The sequence below is a fragment of the Conger conger genome, chromosome 8 (genome assembly GCF_963514075.1).
Source record: "Conger conger chromosome 8, fConCon1.1, whole genome shotgun sequence".
Classification (NCBI taxonomy): domain Eukaryota; kingdom Metazoa; phylum Chordata; class Actinopteri; order Anguilliformes; family Congridae; genus Conger; species Conger conger.
The window spans coordinates 31,382,096-31,401,553 of record NC_083767.1 but is presented as its reverse complement, the minus strand read 5'-3'; the positions used below and the strand labels follow the sequence as shown (position 1 = coordinate 31,401,553).

Sequence of the window (19,458 nt, the reverse complement as noted above, 5' to 3'; positions counted from 1 at the left end):
AAATATTGATTTGATTAATATTTTTCTTCTGTTCACTCACTTTGTATTTTGTTAATTGATAAAAATAAACTATTAACATTTATATTTTTGAAAGCATTCTTACTTTCCAGCATTTTTTCACACCTGCCTAAACCTTTTGCACAGTACTGTACAGTTCAGCGTTAGTTCATGGGCATTTCTCTTTTTCTCTCTCAGTCCATGTGTCCCTCTGCCTGTTTCACTGCAAAGGAACATAAACAGCCTGTCACCTGATCAGGGCTTAGCTCAGTTGACCAGACCCCTCCCTTTTTCCAAAGCACAAAGCAGCTGCGTACCAACACTGCCCCACCAGTTAGTTAAACATTGCAGAGAGGGAAAAAGAGAGGGAGGGAAGGAGAGAAGGCAGGATAAGGGTGAACCTGCTGGGCAACTCCCAGCCCTGTGGCAACAGTTGCATGTAAAACAGATAACTGACACAACCAGTCTCAGCCATGCACCAGCCCCAACGCAAAACAAGCACTGTGTTAGCATGAAGCGACTGAATAAAAATGCACTGCTCACATAAAACATCTGAAAATCAAAGGGACGTTTAATCCCTTAAAGTCGTACTTGGGTTTATTTATGGTTTTTATCCTTCAGCTTGCTTTAGCAGAGCAAACTATTGTTATTCTCCATACTTCTTATTTTTATTCTGGACACTTTTTGTAGACTTATCTCCTCCTACAGTTCTTAGACTACTTAAACCAGCGGTTCGCAAACTTCCTCCAAACTGTCCTCCACCTAAATTTGGGCCCTATATTTCGATTTAATTGCTGCCATGGTTGAAAATTACACCTCACAAAGGTATGTTGGTGAGAAGTACAGCAGTATCCTTATGGCTTCATGTGTCAGTTCCGGGTGTTCCTCTCCAGCAGAATGCCAAATCTCTGCTGGTGTCTGCTGCTTGAATCTAATTTCTAGTTTACTTGATAATTCCAATAGTTCTTCTTCGACCTTTCCGTTGAGGCCACTTGTCACAAGCAAATGGATCACAAACCCGGTCATATACATGAGTTTTGAGGTGGTCACCCAATGAAGCAAGGTGGGTGCTGATTTTGTCAATGAGCAGACATGGCATTTGTGTCCAAAGCTCAGTCTTTCTCCTGAATGCACTGACCTTGTCGCATTCTTGTCGCAATGAGTAAACCCCTTGAATTTGCAGGTTAAATCCGTTCAGAAAATTACAAATATCAGCAAGATTTCCTAATTTATTCTGGGTTAGAAAAATCCTCTGCGATAATAGTTTGTGCTTTTGGTGAAAATCTCAAAAAAGCAGCTTGAATACCTGTTCTTGGACTTTGCCACGGGACAGCCAACTGACTTCCAAATGAAACAGCAGCTTGTCATTACTGGCAACCATTTCAAAGTTTTGAGAAACGGTTGGCATTTATATAGCACCTTTATCCAAAGTGCTGTACAATTTATGCTTCTCATTCACCCATTCATACACACACTCACACCAATGGTGATTGGCCGCCATTCCAAAAGACGTGATTTCGTGTGTTTGGGATTTTATCAATTTGACCACTGATATATACCGATAATGGCCATCACACTGTGCAGATCAGTTGACATGGACTTTGATTCAAGTGTCTGCTGATGTAGCATGCAATGAGTTGCATTTATCTTTGGTTTCATAGCTTTGATTCAGGTGACGACTCCAATGCACCATCCATGCAAACAGCCATGCACTCTGACCAGCTCAAATTTTACTCTTCCATAAAATTGTCCAACTTCATTTCTTTGCAAAATAAAAGGCCTCTGCAATTTTCCCCTCCGATGAGTTGCAAACTAACAATTGAGAGCTGAATTATCAACATCTTTCCTCAAACTGAATTGAGCACTGCTTACATGATCTCAGCCTATCGACAAATTTCAAAAAATCTAAAAGTTTGTTCAGTCTTCTGCTTACGGTGGACAATAGTATGGCTTTGAGCTTGTTTGCAGGATCATCCGACCATTACCTTGCACAAATCCACTGCTGGAGGAAGTATCAATTCCTCTCCGATGGTGTGGGTTTTTTTTTCTTTTAGCTATTTGCATGGCTGTCAGGTACGGTTTTGTTTGCGTGCTCTGGATGGAGGGTAGCGAGATGTCTTTTCAGTTTACATGGCTTCATTGCCTCGTTTCACAAAATCTGTGATTGGTAGGCTAGCTAGCAAACCTATTTTTACATTACTTTTGAAATAGACAGTCTAGAAACCAACATTTCATAATTTTATTGCATTTCATTGGATAAATATAATTAAATTAGCTCAGGAGGTAAGAGCGGCTGTCTGGCAGTCAAGTAGATCCCCTGCCCTGGGTGTGTCGAAGTGCCCCTGAGCAAAACACCCAACACCCAGTTGCTCCCATTGAGCATGACAGTCGCCTTTGGTGTGTGATTGTGAGTATGTGTGTGAATGGGTGAATGAGAGGCATCAATTGTAAAGTCTATTTACAATTTCCCAAAATAAAATGTGTTTTTGTGCATTTTACACGTTAAACATGAACTCAAGGATTTTTTCACAGAACCCCTGGTGCCCCCTTGCAGCCCCCAGTTTGAGAACCACTGACTTAGACACATTATACAGTCCCCTCCAAAAGTATTGCAGCAGCGAGGTCAATTTGTTTGTTTTGCTATATACAGAAAACAACTGAGTTTGAGGTCAAAAGATGTACATGATCAGAGATCACAGATCCAAATTAAAGATTTTATTTTTATCTAGATTTGTTAAAACAACTTAAACACATCACGTTTTCTATCAGACCAGCCAATTTTTAGGTGGGCATTGGAACATGTGACTGACAATTGTTTCATGTTTCCCAGATGTGTCCTGTTAGATTTATTGGTTAAACAATAAATAGTTCTGAATGTCTACTCTTGGTTTTAGCCTTGGGTTTGCCTGTGAAGACTACACTTGTAACCACACTTGATAAAGCAAGATGAAGACCAGAGACCTGTCTCTGGGAGGAAAGCAAACCATTCTGAAGGTGGGGAAATTGAGGGGAATTAAAAAAGAGGGTAGATCAGAGGATGGGACAACTTGTACAACAACTTGGAAAGTCCTGAAAAATAAAGAAATTGCTGGTGTACTGAGCAGCAGACATCAAACAGGTCAACCAAGAAAAATAACAGCAATTGATGACAGAAAAATTGTGAGAGCTGTGAAGAAAACCCCCAAAATATCAGTCAGTGACATCGCAAACAATCTCCACAGGGTAGGGGTGAAGGTATCTCAATCAACCGTTCGAAGAAGTCTTAGACAGCAGCAATATAGAAGCTGTAGTACAAGATGCAAACCACCCATCAATAGTAAGAATCAGATGGCAAGATTACAATTTGGAGTACAGAGATAAGCCACAAAAGTTTTGTAACAAAATTTTATGGACTGATGAGATCAAGATTAACCTCTACCAAAGTGATGGAAAGGCCAAAGTGTGGGGAAAGAAGAGATCTGATCATGATCCAAAACATACAAGCTTATCAGTGAACCATGATGGAGGAAGTGTCATGGCTTGGGCTTGCATGGTTTTTTTTTTTGTTGTGATGGTAGCAGCAGGATGAATTCAGAAATCTACAAAAACATTCTGTCTGCCAACTTATGGAGAAATGCGTCCCACAAACTAATTGGGAGGAACTTCATCATGCAGCAAGACAATAACTCAAAGCACACTGCCAACACAACAAAGGATTTCCATAGGGAGAAAAAGTGGAAGGTTTTTGACTGGCCAAGTCAATCACCAGGGCCTGGTTGCATAAAACACTTTGAGTGTTTCCCTTAACTCTGACACTTAAGGGTTGATTTCCCCTTAGACGTAAGGGAAACAGTTACATTACATTATTGGCATTTGGCAGACACTCTTATCCAGAGCGACGTACAGTTGATTAGACTAAGCAGGAGATAATCCTCCCCTGCAGCAATGCAGGGTTAAGGGCCTTGCTCAAGGGCCCAACGGCTGTGTGGATCTTATTGTGGCTACAGCGGGATTAGAACCACCGACCTTGCGTGTCCCAGTCATTTACCTTAACCACTCCAGTGGTCCATTTACCAGCCCGCCCCAGTGAAGTGCTTTGCTGCAGTGGTTGACATTTACTGTAGCAAAATTTGACCATAACCATGTTATCTCACCTGTTACACCTAGCGATATTTTATTTTATTTTGCGAAAATGGAAAATACGGAAAACAAAAAAGAAGGAAACTAAATTGGATGGATGGGGAGAATTGTACACTGTTAGAGAAATACAGGGGAAAAAGCTTTTGATGGAAAACTGTTTTCAGTATTTGGCTATACATTACGGTCCAGTTAACCAAACATGAAAAAGTGCTGTAGTGCTAATATGAATAAATAATTTATAGATCATGTTTGTTCTAATAGTGTGATTAAAAAAAAATTGAAATATTGAAATAAACTTGATTTAAATATCACATGTTTATATGGCTATAACCTACAGGTTTTTTTTTTTTGGGGGGGGGTTCAGGGGTGTTTGCCGACACCCCTTTAACAGTGACTGTATTTACAATACAGCTTGGCTTTGAATGCCATATTGCTTTTACACAACATATTATTTTACCTACTTGTGAATGAGGAACAGCCGAAACATCTATATTTTATTCCTCTTGCAGAAAGGAAGAGGTGGTGCTACCTTTGTGAAACCAAAAATCAGGATTGTATCTCATCCCAAAATATCAACAGACAACGCTAGTGGTGAGCAAAGCATCCGGTACATTTAATGAGATTTGTCAGAGCATGAGTGTTCTACAAGCATCAATATCCATGATTGTATGCCCCTTTTTATTTGGTAATATTTTTTTTCAAACAGTAATCAGATATGCAAATAAGCTGTTACTGAACTGACAGGGTCAAGCAATCACAGTAACTAGTCAAATAGCAAGCTAGTTGCTTGCGGATTTTTATCAATTGTATAAGAAATTCAAACAATGTAATGTAATATAATTCTGTAAGAAAGCATAGAAAATGTTGTAACTATGTTCTAATTATTTAATAACTTTTATTTTGATGAAAACTCACAGGAAGTTTAGACCAGACGTTCTGTACAGGAAGCATAATTGCTGCTAGCTTCACGGAGCTCTGTCAGAATGTGGCTCGCTACCACCATTCTGTGCTCACTACTAATTGGATACTGTCTCAGTGTTGGCGGGACTGTCATTTCTAGGGTGGCCTTCTAGTGACAACCTCATATAGGGAGGTAAAGCGGATGTATCAAGAATGATACTTCCGGTATACTGCTCTCTATCAAATAGAGAAGTGAAAGCTAAATATAAGCAAAATGCATAATGTCTGGAGTTCATAAAAAGTCATCCTATGACACCCTAAATCACAATTGATCGTGAGGTGTAAGGATGTACAGAAGCAAAATACAGATGCAATGGCTTATAAACTTTCATTCTGGCCACTTGGGGGGCGTTCCACAGCCGATATAGTGACCTTCCACTGTTCCCAGTCCTCATCCAGTTAATGCGCTTGTGAAGTGCCATATGATGTCTTGCTAATGTTGACATCAACACATGAAAATGTGAAGTAGTTTCATCCTGAAGTCATGTTTTGTCATGGGGAGTAAAGTGTGGTAAACAACACAGAAGAAAATTGAGGTAAACAAGTGATGGCAGTAGCCCAAGCAGCCAGTAGCACCTAAAAGATGCTACTGGCAACAAGAAAAAGCAAAAATGGGACATTTATGGAGTAGAAACTACTGTCAGTGTGTGTGATTCATTATCCAGTATTTAAACAACACCAATATCAGGAAACCAATATCAATGTTTCAACAAATACAATACTACAAAACGGCCTGCTGAACCAAAGGAATAGGAGAGGCAACGGCCTAATCACCGGAGTACTGCCGCCCGCCAGGAGTCTCCCCTTTCCGCGACCCCACCTACGCCCTCGCCACAGTGCAGCAGCTCATGACAGAGATGAGCGCTCCAATCTGCGAAAAGACAGAACTGTGCCGATTGAAAGTACTACGTTAACGCACCGAGTCACCGACCAAATAAGTAATAAATACAACAACATCCACCCTAACTTCAGAGAGGACAACAAAGTAACCTATTGCAAGCGGGACCGTTGCATCGTTCATCAATCGCATTGATGCGTTGGACAAACATTATAACGGACTTCATTTATGATAGTCCATGATTATTATTATCCTTTAATTCCTAATAAAATTACGCCTTGCCGAAATCTCACAATGACACCAATCGGTTTCCACAGCCTATTCACAGCACGACAATCACTGTAAATATCTGTAAATACCATACTTTGTTAGTAAAAGTGGGTAGCCTCCACAATAAAAAAACGTTTTCAAAGAAAAAACGATTTCAATTGATTTGTGGCAAAGTATTTTTAAAATACTGTAAACTGCCAAGGATAATGGACCACACGTTAATCACGCGCAAGACATAAACATGACCTGTGTTGACAACGTCTTATCTCCATCTATCGTTTTTCGCTCATAGAAAGAATCAAACAGCCTATGTTGAAAACCAAAATGGGCTGCTTACCGTTTTGAGCTGCTCCAGTCGATCTTTCATTTTCATAAATAGCTTTTAAAAAGCAGAAAATGTTAATTATTATTATAAAAAATATATAATTAAACTAAAAACACAATGAGACTATCCTAGAGTCGAGCGAAACGCATTCAAGACGACAAAAAGATTCGATTCACTAGAGAAGTCTGCGGTTTTTTGTTCATACAATAATTATGGTTAAACCGTTTGCTTCACGAGCCACCAGTCAGTATGGCTACGACGTTTGAACTCAGTACTTTTACCGAGACTATACTTTCAGAGTGATTCGTTTTGTTGTGCAGTTAAGTCTCCCTCTATACTGATCACAAAATACACTTTGCAGTCCACACAGGCCCCGTAGCGCTCTCTCACAACCTTACCGTACTCGAAGGAGGGATGTCCGGCCACGCCCTTATTAGTGAAATACCTGTGTTCGCCAACCTGCTCAGCGCTTGAAGGGTGACGCAAGGCTTTTAGACAGGTACCGCTTAAGCTTTCCCAACGGTGTCTGTTAGCTGTAGTCACAGATCTTCTCGTCATCACCGGTTGTTGGAACAGACGCAAGGAAGCCCATAACAAGTACGACCGCCATAAAAAGCGTTCCAAACTGCAAGTATGCAAAATCAAATACATAGGCTACTAAAATCCCAGTCACAGTCACATAACTATGGCTGTGTTCTGTTATGCATGCATTCTCCATACTTGCATTCTAGATAGTATGCTCTTCTAACTGCTTTGTGACCAGCTATTTAAGTGGATTCCAAATGTAACTAAATTGAAGTGTACTCTTGATACTATAAGTGCTTTCTAGCTAGTATACTTGGAAGAATGTCTATCTAGAATGCAAATATGCAAGAAAGCAAGTATGCGTAATAGATCGCAGTCACTATTTTAAAGGCCCACGCAGTATTTCAGAATGTGATGGCAACACGGAGTCCCTCTTTAAAACCTTGAAACAACCCAGAATAAATACTTTTCATGCATGCCCTCTCTCTCCATGATCTATTCCAAGGGGCTGAGATTACAAAAAAAAATATATATAATAATATATTATAATAATAAAACCTGACAAAAGGACTGAATAAAGAGTCATTCTGCAAGCTATATTTGATCTGATGGTACTCCAAAGTGCATGCGTGCAAATAGCCTACAGGATAAACTTTCTTCACTGAAGGCACTTGTCCTGACGAGGACAAATTAAAAACTAGTCGAAACGATTTAGATTCACATAAGAATAAGACGGAGGAAGAACTAATAGAGAAGAAAAAGAAAATGTAGCGGCACGTTATCCTCCAGGTCGAAGCAGCAATCCAGGTAAGGCGCAAAAAATAAAAGGCAGCGGAGTAAGAAGACATGTGTTCAGTCCCCCGCATTCACGCAGCCCTAACCGAAATCTACAATGATCAACCTTTCTAAAAGGTGTATTGTAGCTCTTAAGAATGGTCTTTCTTTCAGCGCTAGCACAAATAGCATTTACGTTGATGCCATTCGGGCTAACACATGGTGTTATGACAACGTCACAGGAGAGTCGTATTTTGGTCACCGGTGGCATTACATTACCAATAACGTCACCTAATGGTGATTCCCAAGATAGCACACTAAATTCTGACAACGTTATTCCTAGTTGATAGATTGGTCACGAAGTAGGCTAATGTTATTGGAGATCTGTTGGTTGATCACCATTTAGCTAAAGTTTTAAAGTTGGTTAAAAAAAACTAGGGCCGGTATGTTGCTATAAAGTAGCTTTGTCATGGGTGGTCAAGGTAGCATCAGATAATCCATAATTCATATGTAATTAAAAAACGAAAAAACGGTAAATCTGTTATTTGTTTCAAAACGGCTGCCTCCAAGCCCTCCACCCCACGTGTGGAAAAGATGTTGCAACCATAATTTATTAGCAGTACAATACGGCTGTATGAAACTACAGTTTATATGTTTCTATTCAATTTTGTTACATGTTTTGTGTCTTTTTGAATCTAAGAAAGTGCCTATTTCAGTATGCGATGTGTATATTTATAGTATAAGTATGTAAATTATAATTATTTATTATTTCTATTTAAACGACTTACATATTGTCTTTGTTGTATACAATTATATTTATTTCTTAAAACAGTGCTCAAAGCTGACCAGAAGTCGAGGTGCAACCTGAAAAATTCCATTTGAGGATGCTTGCCCCTGTTTAGTCTGATCTCAGCGGTAAGACACTCTATAGAGAGTTCAGTGTTACTTCTTAGAACTGATACTTCCTGGATTATATTTTGATTTTTGGGAACTAATGACTAAATGACACTTTATAAAGACTAATTTAATAATTATTTAGTAATTGTTATTTTGTAAATATAGTTAATTATTATAGCCATCACATACTAAACAAGTAGGCTACTAAACAATTATTCAGTCTCATTTAAATTGTTTGTATTCAGTTTATCAATATTCTTTTACACACAATACACATTCATTTTTTATTATTTCATCATGAATCAACCAATACAATTTTTACTTCTGTAGAGAGAAAAAAAAAAAAAGCCCTAATGGTGCCATATAGAACATTTATATAGAATAAATTTTATGAACCAAATACAAAATATCAACCATTTAATAAAGCACACTTTATGGTTCTTTATAAAATGGTTCTATATGGAGCCTTAAAGGGTGTGTAACGTCCAATCAGTGCTCACAGCGCAACCAGCCCTCGTGGCCACGCTCAGGCTCTTCTGCGTATTGACACCTGCGGATTATTATTCAATTAACTCAGGGCTACTTAAAAGACTCGGGGGCCTTTGTCTCTCTGTGAAGTATTGTTTGTTCTGAACCTTACTGAGCCTTTTCCTATGCTGTTGTACTAGTCTTTTTTGGCCGTGCCTGTTTTTTTTCTCGACTCTGATTATTGGATTACATTTGCCTATTTGTTTTCTTGCACTTCTGATCTCCTGTGTTTGACCTGATTACCTGTTCTTTGGATTCTTCTCTAGCCTTGCCCATCCAGTAAAAACCTTTTTTGAACTCAAAGGAAGGCACCCTTTAAGGTAGCTTTTTTTGTAAGAATGTACAATTCAGATCAAAATTGCTTCATTCTCAGAATTAAGGCACACTTGAGAAGTTGAGCTTGTCAGAGTGCAGAACCCAGGACCCAATCGTGAACTCAAAGGTCTTCCAATAAAAGTCTTTATTGAATGACTGGCAGGTCAAATAGGCAATGGTCAAGCACGGGCAAACAGGAATGTAATGGACAATGCAGTTCATAGTCAGTAAGCCAGGCAGGGGTTCGTTAACCACGCAAACAGATATAACACAGGTAATCCAAAACACAGGCAAAAGTTTGTTAATGGAAAGAGTGTCAGAGAAGGCAGACCAAAATAAAATTCAAAATCACAAACTGGGAATCCAAACAAAGTCCAAACACGAACAGAAAGAGAATCCAAAAGACGGTAGTAGAGGTATACAAAACGAGTTGAACCACAGGCAGCTCAGACAGCGGAAATGCTGGAGTGAATGGGTCTGTTCTTGGTATCATTGGATAATCCATAATTAATTTGTAATTCAAAAATGAAAAAAGGTCAATCTATTATTTGTTTCAAACCTAAAAAGCAAGTATGCGTAATAGATCGCAGTCACTATTTTAAAGGCCCACGCAGTATTTCAGAATGTGATGGCAACACGGAGTCCCTCTTTAAAACCTTGAAACAACCCAGAATAAATACTTTTCATGCATGCCCCCTCTCCCCATGATCTATTCCAAGGGGCTGAGATTACAAAAAAATATATATATAATAATATATAATAATAATAAAACCTGACAAAAGGACTGAATAAAGAGTCATTCTGCAAGCTATATTTGATCTGATGGTACTCCAAAGTGCATGCGTGCAAATAGCCTACAGGATAAACTTTCTTCACTGAAGGCACTTGTCCTGACGAGGACAAATTAAAAACTAGTCGAAACGATTTAGATTCACATAAGAATAAGACGGAGGAAGAACTAATAGAGAAGAAAAAGAAAATGTAGCGGCACGTTATCCTCCAGGTCGAAGCAGCAATCCAGGTAAGGCGCAAAAAATAATAGGCAGCGGAGTAAGAAGACATGTGTTCAGTCCCCCGCATGCACGCAGCCCTAACCGGAATCTACAATGATCAACCTTTCTAAAAGGTGTATTGTAGCTCTTAAGAATGGTCTTTCTTTCAGCGCTAGCACAAATAGCATTTACGTTGATGCCATTCGGGCTAACACATGGTGTTATGACAACGTCACAGGAGAGTCGTATTTTGGTCACCGGCGACACCGGTGGCATTACATTACCAATAACGTCACCTAAAGGTGATTCCCAAGATAGCACACTAAATTCTGACAACGTTATTCCTAGTTGATAGATTGGTCACGAAGTAGGCTAATGTTATTGGAGATCTGTTGGTTGATCACCATTTAGCTAAAGTTTTAAAGTTGGTTAAAAAAAACTAGGGCCGGTATGTTGCTATAAAGTAGCTTTGTCATGGGTGGTCAAGGTAGCATCAGATAATCCATAATTCATATGTAATTAAAAAACGAAAAAACGGTAAATCTGTTATTTGTTTCAAAACGGCTGCCTCCAAGCCCTCCACCCCACGTGTGGAAAAGATGTTGCAACCATAATTTATTAGCAGTACAATACGGCTGTATGAAACTACAGTTTATATGTTTCTATTCAATTTTGTTACATGTTTTGTGTCTTTTTGAATCTAAGAAAGTGCCTATTTCAGTATGCGATGTGTATATTTATAGTATAAGTATGTAAATTATAATGATTTATTATTTCTATTTAAACGACTTACATATTGTCTTTGTTGTATACAATTATATTTATTTCTCAAAACAGTGCTCAAAGCTGACCAGAAGTCGAGGTGCAGCCTGAAAAATCAAAATATAATCCAGGAAGTATCAGTTCTAAGAAGTAACATTGAACTCTCTATAGAGTGTTTTACCGCTTAGATCAGGCTAAACAGAGGCAAGCATTCCATTTGAGGATGCTTGCCCCTGTTTAGTCTGATCTCAGCGGTAAGACACTCTATAGAGAGTTCAGTGTTACTTCTTAGAACTGATACTTCCTGGATTATATTTTGATTTTTGGGAACTAATGACTAAATGACACTTTATAAAGACTAATTTAATAATTATTTAGTAATTGTTATTTTGTAAATATAGTTAATTATTATAGCCATCACATACTAAACAAGTAGGCTACTAAACAATTATTCAGTCTCATTTAAATTGTTTGTATTCAGTTTATCAATATTCTTTTACACAAAATACACATTCATTTTTTATTATTTCATCATGAATCAACCAATACAATTTTTACTTCTGTAGAGAGAAAAAAAAAAAAAGCCCTAATGGTGCCATATAGAACATTTATATAGAATAAGTTTTATGAACCAATTACAAAATATCAACCATTTAATAAAGCACCCTTTATGGTTCTTTATAAAATGGTTCTATATGGAGCCTTAAAGGGTGTGTAACGTCCAATCAGTGCTCACAGCGCAACCAGCCCTCGTGGCCACGCTCAGGCTCTTCTGCGTATTGACACCTGCGGATTATTATTCAATTAACTCAGGGCTACTTAAAAGACTCGGGGGCCTTTGTCTCTCTGTGAAGTATTGTTTGTTCTGAACCTTACTGAGCCTTTTCCTATGCTGTTGTACTAGTCTTTTTTGGCCATGCCTGTCAATATTGGACAGGCAATGGTCAAGCACGGGCAAACAGGAATGTAATGGACAATGCAGTTCATAGTCAGTAAGCCAGGCAGGGGTTCGGTAACCACGCAAACAGATATAACACAGGTAATCCAAAACACAGGCAAAAGTTTGTTAATGGAAAGAGTGTCAGAGAAGGCAGACCAAAATAAAATTCAAAATCACAAACTGGGAATCCAAACAAAGTCCAAACACGAACAGAAAGAGAATCCAAAAGACGGTAGTAGAGGTATACAAAACGAGTTGAACCACAGGCAGCTCAGACAGCGGAAATGCTGGAGTGAATGGGTCTGTTCTTGGTATCATTGGATAATCCATAATTAATTTGTAATTCAAAAATGAAAAAAGGTCAATCTATTATTTGTTTCAAACCTAAAAACAAAAAAAAAGCAAATTCAAAAATCGGTCCAATTTTGTTTTTTGGAAATGGCTTTGATCATTTTATTTTTTGAATTGAAGAATGAAGAATGCGGGGGTGAAGTGGAAGTGAGGTGTAAAAAAAGTCTATGAAATGTGTTGTTAGGGAGAACAAGTGTAACGAAATAGGTCAGGGGTCGGGAAGCAAGGAGCCAACCGAAGTCTGCTGAAGAACTGTGGCCAGTTCTCCAACATGCTTGGAACAACCTCCCTGCTGATTGTCTTATAGAACTGCAGGACAGTGTTGGCTATCTCAGAGAAGTGATGCAGTTTTAACGCCGAAGGGTGCAGTTCTTTTCTTTCTTTTCTTTTTTTTTATTTTTTATTTTTGCACAATAGCAAAGACAGACAACAAAGAGATGAAACCCTACTGGGCTTATATGGGAGCCTCACCCAAGAGACACAATGGTCAGAAACCATTGCATACAAATTATAGAAAAAAGAACTACAAAATTAACTATTATTTAAAGCAATCAAAGATAATTATAATTGAGAACAATAACTCAATATACAATATTTATACAGAATATAAAATGAAGAAAGAGATAAAGAGAGAGAAAGAAAGAAAGTGTGAAAGAGTGAAAGAAAGAAAGAAAAATACATGTAAGATACACAATACAAAATAAAAGCAATAATAAAGTAAAACAATAAAGTAAAACAACCAGTCCCACCAGAATTATGCGTCAGGCCACCCCCGGGCCGCAGCAAAGAGTCCACCAGGGCGCACCCACATCCCGCCCCTGACAGCCAGGGGAACAGGATGTGGGCCCACCCCAACAAACTCCTCGCCACAGCCCGAAAACGGCCCACCGCACAACTCCGGAAGCACTGAACAACTTAACAGATAAGACAAATTATTACAAAGTTGCTGTTACATTACTGATGAGGTAATTTTTTAGACTCTTCTTAAAGGATGATAAATAGACAATTTTTTAAATATAGTCGGGTAATTGATTCCAAAGACAAGGACCCTGATATCGCAAAGTAAATTGACCAAGAGTAGTTCTAAAGAAAGCAGTATGGAGATCAGAAGACTGTCTTGTGGCATAACTGTGAACTTGGTTGTTGGAAAAGAATATATTACAGAAACTAGGAGGAAAGAGATTCATTCGTTGCTGGAAAACAAATAAGCAGACTTGATACACATTTATATCATAAACATTCATAATTGCACGTTTTTGGAACAGAGGTTTTGAGCTAGCCCGTGGTTCAGAAAAAGTAGCTATTCTAACAAATCGCTTATGTAATGTAAAAAGGTGTCTAAGGTTTGATCTGTAGGTGCTTGCCCATACTACATTACAATAGGAAAGAAAAGGATAAACTAAGGTGTAATAAAGAGAAATAAGAATTTTTCTAGGTAAGACATGTCTTATCCTGCTGATGATACCAATATTCTTGGCAACTTTGTTGCAGATAAATGATATATGTTTTTTCCAATTTAGATTTTCGTCAATGTAGACTCCTAAAAACTTGGCGGACTGCACTCTGTCTAATGAATGATTAGATATGTAGACCTCTTTATTAAGGGTTGTTTTTTGTCTATTCTTTGGTATGACCAGCATATAAGATGTTTTTTTGATGTTGAGTGATAATTTATTTTTTTGGAACCAGAGATGTACTTTACTAAGCTCAGTGTTAGTTTTACTAATCAGGTCTTCATAATTTCTATCAGACAAGAACATATTAGTATCATCAGCAAAAATTATAAAAAACATATTTTTGGCAACCAAATATAAATCATTAACATAAATAATAAAAAGCAGCGGACCAAGTACTGAACCTTGTGGTACACCACATGTTAAGTTCTTATAGCTAGATTCAGTACCATTCCATGAGACAAACTGTTTGCGATTTGTTAGATAGTCACAGAACCATTTGAGCTCAGTCCCCCCAATACCATATAGTTGCAGCTTCTTTGCCAGAATATCATGATCAACGGTATCGAACGCTTTAGATAGATCAATAAAAATGCCAATAGTAAATTCATTAATATCCAAGGCCCTTGAGAATCGATCAATTAGTTGTACCAGAGCCATCGCTGTAGTATGTTTTTCCCTAAATCCATATTGATGAGTGTATAAAACATTGTGTTCATTAAGAAAAGCTGTTAATCTATTGTACACAATTCTTTCGAGTACTTTGGTCAGACAAGGCAGAATAGATATTGGTCTGTAATTTGAGAATTTAGACATCTCATCAGATTTATATACTGGGATAACTCTGGCCCACTTGAGTTGATCGGGACAACGGCCTGTGGAAAGAGAACAATTCAATATGTGAAGAAGAGGTTTGAGATTCAAAGGAGATGGGATGGTAAGGTATGCTTTATAAAGGTTGTGTTTTTTTCTTATGGATTTCTTTAGCCCTTTTGTGAGCCATGATGTAGGTTTTCTTTGACACCTTTTTGTTTCCTGGAAAGGGAATGCAATATCAAAAAGTTTGAAAAATAATTGGAAAAATATATCATATGCTTTCTGGGCATCTCCCTCCATCTCCACTGAATGCCATGGACTTTCATTCAATGACAAAATGAATCTTTTAATATTGGACTGACTGAAGTTTCTAAATACTGCCACTTGTTTGCAGTTTTTGGGAGGAGTAATCTGTGCTAGATGGAACATAGGGAGGTGGTCAGATAGATCTGCAAATAGAACACCTGATATGCCAGGATCATCAGTTGAGTTACTAAATATATTATCAATTAAGGTTTTGTTTGTAGCTGTCATTCTTGTAGGTTTGGTGATGAGAGGATAGAAGGCAGAGGCACTCAGATGGTCAGCAAAAGCGCAGGATTGGGGGTGCATTAGATTTATATTAAAGTCACCCAAGAGATAACAACTTTTGTTCTCTGGTAAGACATTTAATAAATGAGTTTTGGAGTTAGGAGGCCTATAAATGCAACCAATTATAACATTGTTCTGCTGGATACCAGTAATAAGTTCAATGAATATAGCTTCAGCATCCTGGCCTAGTGAAATTTCTAGGTCAGGGCGAAGAGAGAATTTAAGTTGATCCTGCAGAAATAGGGATACGCCACCACCAATCCTGTCTTGCCTGTAACAAGGAATATGATTATAGCCTTGAATGTTAAAAAGAGACACTTTCTCACTAGTTAACCATGTTTCTGTTAGGGCAATTACCTTGAATTGTATGGAAAATAAAGAAAGATAATTGGTGAGATCATCAAAATGTTTTGGTAAACTCCTGATATTTAAATGAAAAAAAGAAAAAGATTCATTAGGACTGGTAGCCTTAACAAGAGTATTAAATGATTCTGTAGTAAAATAACTACATGAGTTCTTACTAGAACCATAACTGAGGTTGATATCAGGGTCAGCATTAACAAAAGATGAGAGATGTTGGTTAGAGAAGGTAGTATAATCAAGTTCCTCATCAAGTAAATGTGAGACATTCAATAATTCATCAGTGTAAGACATAGTGGGAAAATAGAAAAAATAAAAATCAAATAATCAATTGAAAGAAGAATAAAGGATAAATGAAGAGGTGTCCATTCAGCCATTGGAAACTTCATTGGAAACTTCATTACGAGGTTTACGTGGAGGGAGCACTACAAGCTGGTCATACTTGAGAAAAGCAAACTTCCCTTGCTTATGTGCATCTCTGAGCTGTGGCAACAGGTCTTTCCTTTTCTGGCGGACTCTCTCTGAGAAGTCCTGATTGATAAAGAAATCAGTCCCCTTCAGTTTCTTTGCTTGCTTTAGGATTTCCTCCTTGTCCTTGTAGCGCAGTAGCTTGACGACTACAGGTCTCGGACGCCCAGTGGCTGTGAACTTCCCCGTTCGGTGGGCTCGCTCGATCTCCACCAGCTTTGGGTCCATCTTGAGGTGGTCTGCAAGTAGCTTCTTAGCCTTGAGCTGAGATTCATCCCATGACTCCGTATTGACATCAGGAATGCCGTCAATCACAATATTATTCCTTTGTGACTGATTCTCCAGATAATCAGCTTTAGAAGAAAGGTTGTCAAGGGTTGTTTTGTATTCTTCAAGTTGAGTAGAGACTGACTGAGAGGCACTGTTGTTAGTAGTATTGGCCTTCTTGAGCTCATCAACTTCTTTCTGGGAGTATTGAAGGTTGCACTTTAACTCTTGTACTTCTTTGACAAGGTCATCAACCCTTTTGTTTGTTGAGTCCAGAATCAGCTGCATAAACATTTTGTAGGACTTTTCCTGCTGATCAATCAACTCTTTAAAATAGGTTTTCTGTTGATCCATTAACTCATGAAACACAGCAATAGATATATATTCGTCATCTTCCATGAGCTCAGATGTAGCAAAAGCAGGAGCAGTACCTTTAATCTTCTTGGGCGGCATAGTAGACTGAGACTCCAGAGATGTAGGCTAGGCCGGGCTTGGTGGATGTAGCCTGGGCTGAGCCAGCTAGATGTAGCCTGGGCTGGGCCTGGTGGAAGTAGCCTGGGCTGGGCCTGGAGGTAGCCTGGGCTGGGCCTGGAGGTAGCCTGGGCTATGCCTGGTGGAAGTAGCCTGGGCTGTGCCTGGTGGAAGTAGCCTGGGCTGGGCCAGCTAGATAGGCAAGGTAGCCTTGCCCTGGCTGGTGGAGAAAGCCAGGGTCTGGCCAGGTGGAAATAGCCCTGATTTGGCCTGATAAACAAGTCTTTTTCTTTTATCTTCCCGCAATAGGATTCAATAAGTTGTTGACTTCACAGGCCAGCAGTCAAGAAACCATATATCCACCGGATTTTCTTGATTTTTGAACAAATTCACCAAACAAATTCCTCAGCAGAGTATGGTAGCAGCCATCTTGAAAAGGGCGTGGCACCTTTAAAGATTATTTTAAATAACACCAAACAAAGTTAAATCTGCAGTAAAATTCTACTTATTTAAGTTAATCTCAGTCTTAAGGAACTGTATTGTGGCCTTCCATCACTTCCTGTTTCCCTAGGGTATAAAAATGAGGTAACACACATGTAAAATTTCTTAGTCATCCTTCACCATGGGGAAAATCAAAGAACTGTCAAATCAAAAGAGACAGATGGTTGTTGACCTACACAAGTCAGGTAGGCTAATGGGTACAAAAAAATACATAAACGGTTAAACATACCACTAAACACTGTTAGGGCAATAATCAAAAAGTTTCAAACATCTTGAAACAGTTGCAAACTTGCCAGGAAGAGGACGCAAGTGCAAGATGGTGAAGGAGGCAAAGAAGAACCCAAGGACCACAGTTCAAGAACTGCAGATTTTAGTTGCGTCTTGGGGTCACAAAGTCTCAAAATCAACCATAAGACACCATCTCCATACCAACAGGCTCTTAGGAGGGGTTGCATGAAGAAAGCCCTTACTGAGAGCAACCAACAAATTCAAGCGTCTGGAGTTTGCCAAACGTCATTGGAACTATGACTGGAACAGGGTGCTATGGTCAGATGAGACCAAAACTTTTTGGCCATGTACACCGTCAGCATGTTTGGCGTCAAAAAAGGGATGCATACAAGGAAAAGCACTTCATACCTACCGTCAAATATGGTGGTGGATCATTGATGCTTTGGGGCTGTTTTGCTGCCAGTGGTCCAGGGGCTCTTGTTAAGATCAATGGCATAATGAATTCCACCAAGTACCAGGACATTTTAGCCAAAAACATGGTTGCCTCTGACAGGAAGCTGAGACTTGGCCGTAGATGGACCTTCCAACAAGACAATGACCCCAAACATACTTTAAAATCAACAAAGAAATGGTTCCGTGAAAACAAAATCAATGTTTTGCAATGGCTATCTCAGTCCCCGGACTTAAACCCTATCGAAAACATGTGGTCTGAATTGAAGAGGGCAGTGCATAAGCGCAAACTTAAGGATATGAAGGATCTTGAAAGGTTCTGCATGGAGGAATGGTCCAAGATCCCTCCAAATGTGTTCTCCAACCTTATTAAACATAATAGAAATAGGCCCAGTGCCGTTATCCTTACCAGTAATTGTGAAACCTTTTTTTCGGAAAGAAATGTATAATTTGAAAAATGTGTCATTTTAGTCGATTCCATTGAATCATTAAGAAAGTAAAATATTTTCCACATGTTGGGAAATTACAATATATCTGAGTAATGGTATTATTTGTTTTCTACAGTCTTTTTTGCTGATTTTCATCAAGAGTACCTGTAATGTTTCTGTATTTGTTCTGTATGTTTTTCATGTTTATTCTTGTTTATCATTCAGTTCTCATAGTACCTGGTTTATGTTTTCCCATTACAGTTCTCTATTGTCCTCCCCTGTTATGTCTACGTCTGAATGTTTTTCAGTCTAGTCACTCCCCTGTCTGCGTGCCCCACTATTCGGGTGGTTACGGTAGTTTTCGGGGTTCAACATTTTTTCTAAACTCGCGATTCTTACTTCCTGCTTTTTCTTGATAGTTAAATGTTGTAAAGCACGATTCTTACTAACTACTACTAATCTAGATTTTGTACAGTACTAATCCGATTAATACACTTACTGTCTGTCTAACTAACTAACTAACAATCACTTTTATTGGGTAGTTTAGAAATATTCACGTAACTAACTCACTAACGCTATCTCTTAGTATTTCTGCACTGTTCTATAACTCCGCCTCCCTATGCTATCCCTGATTACTCGTTTAGTTTCAGCGAAGTGTTCGCACCTGTCTCTAACTATCACTACGTCTTCTAACTATGCAAATGTCTACTCCCTAATCCGGAGCCGTATGTTTTACTTGTTTTGTTTTGTGCATCCAGTCCGCGTTTTCGTCTCCCTCCCGTTATTATGTTATTACCCTATTGTGTTTCCCCACCTGTTGTCCATTTGTTT

At 38.7% G+C, this 19,458-nt stretch overlaps 1 protein-coding gene across 2 annotated transcripts in view; it reads right to left on the bottom strand.

Annotated features, from left to right (window-relative positions):
- stx3b (syntaxin 3b) overlaps window positions 1–7,066 on the bottom strand; it is a 34,157-nt gene extending 27,091 nt beyond the window's left edge. The window contains exon 1 of one of the 2 annotated variants that reach the window (XM_061251644.1): window positions 6,908–7,066. Coding sequence is in view for 1 of the 2 variants with exons in the window: in XM_061251642.1 (XP_061107626.1) it covers window positions 6,522–6,557 (36 nt within the window). In the remaining variant the exon portion in view is untranslated. Of the gene's footprint in view, window positions 1–6,521; window positions 6,849–6,907 lie in introns of those variants that run through there. The other variant, XM_061251642.1, reaches the window with a different exon arrangement.
- Between the last annotated feature and the right edge of the window lie 12,392 nt (window positions 7,067–19,458).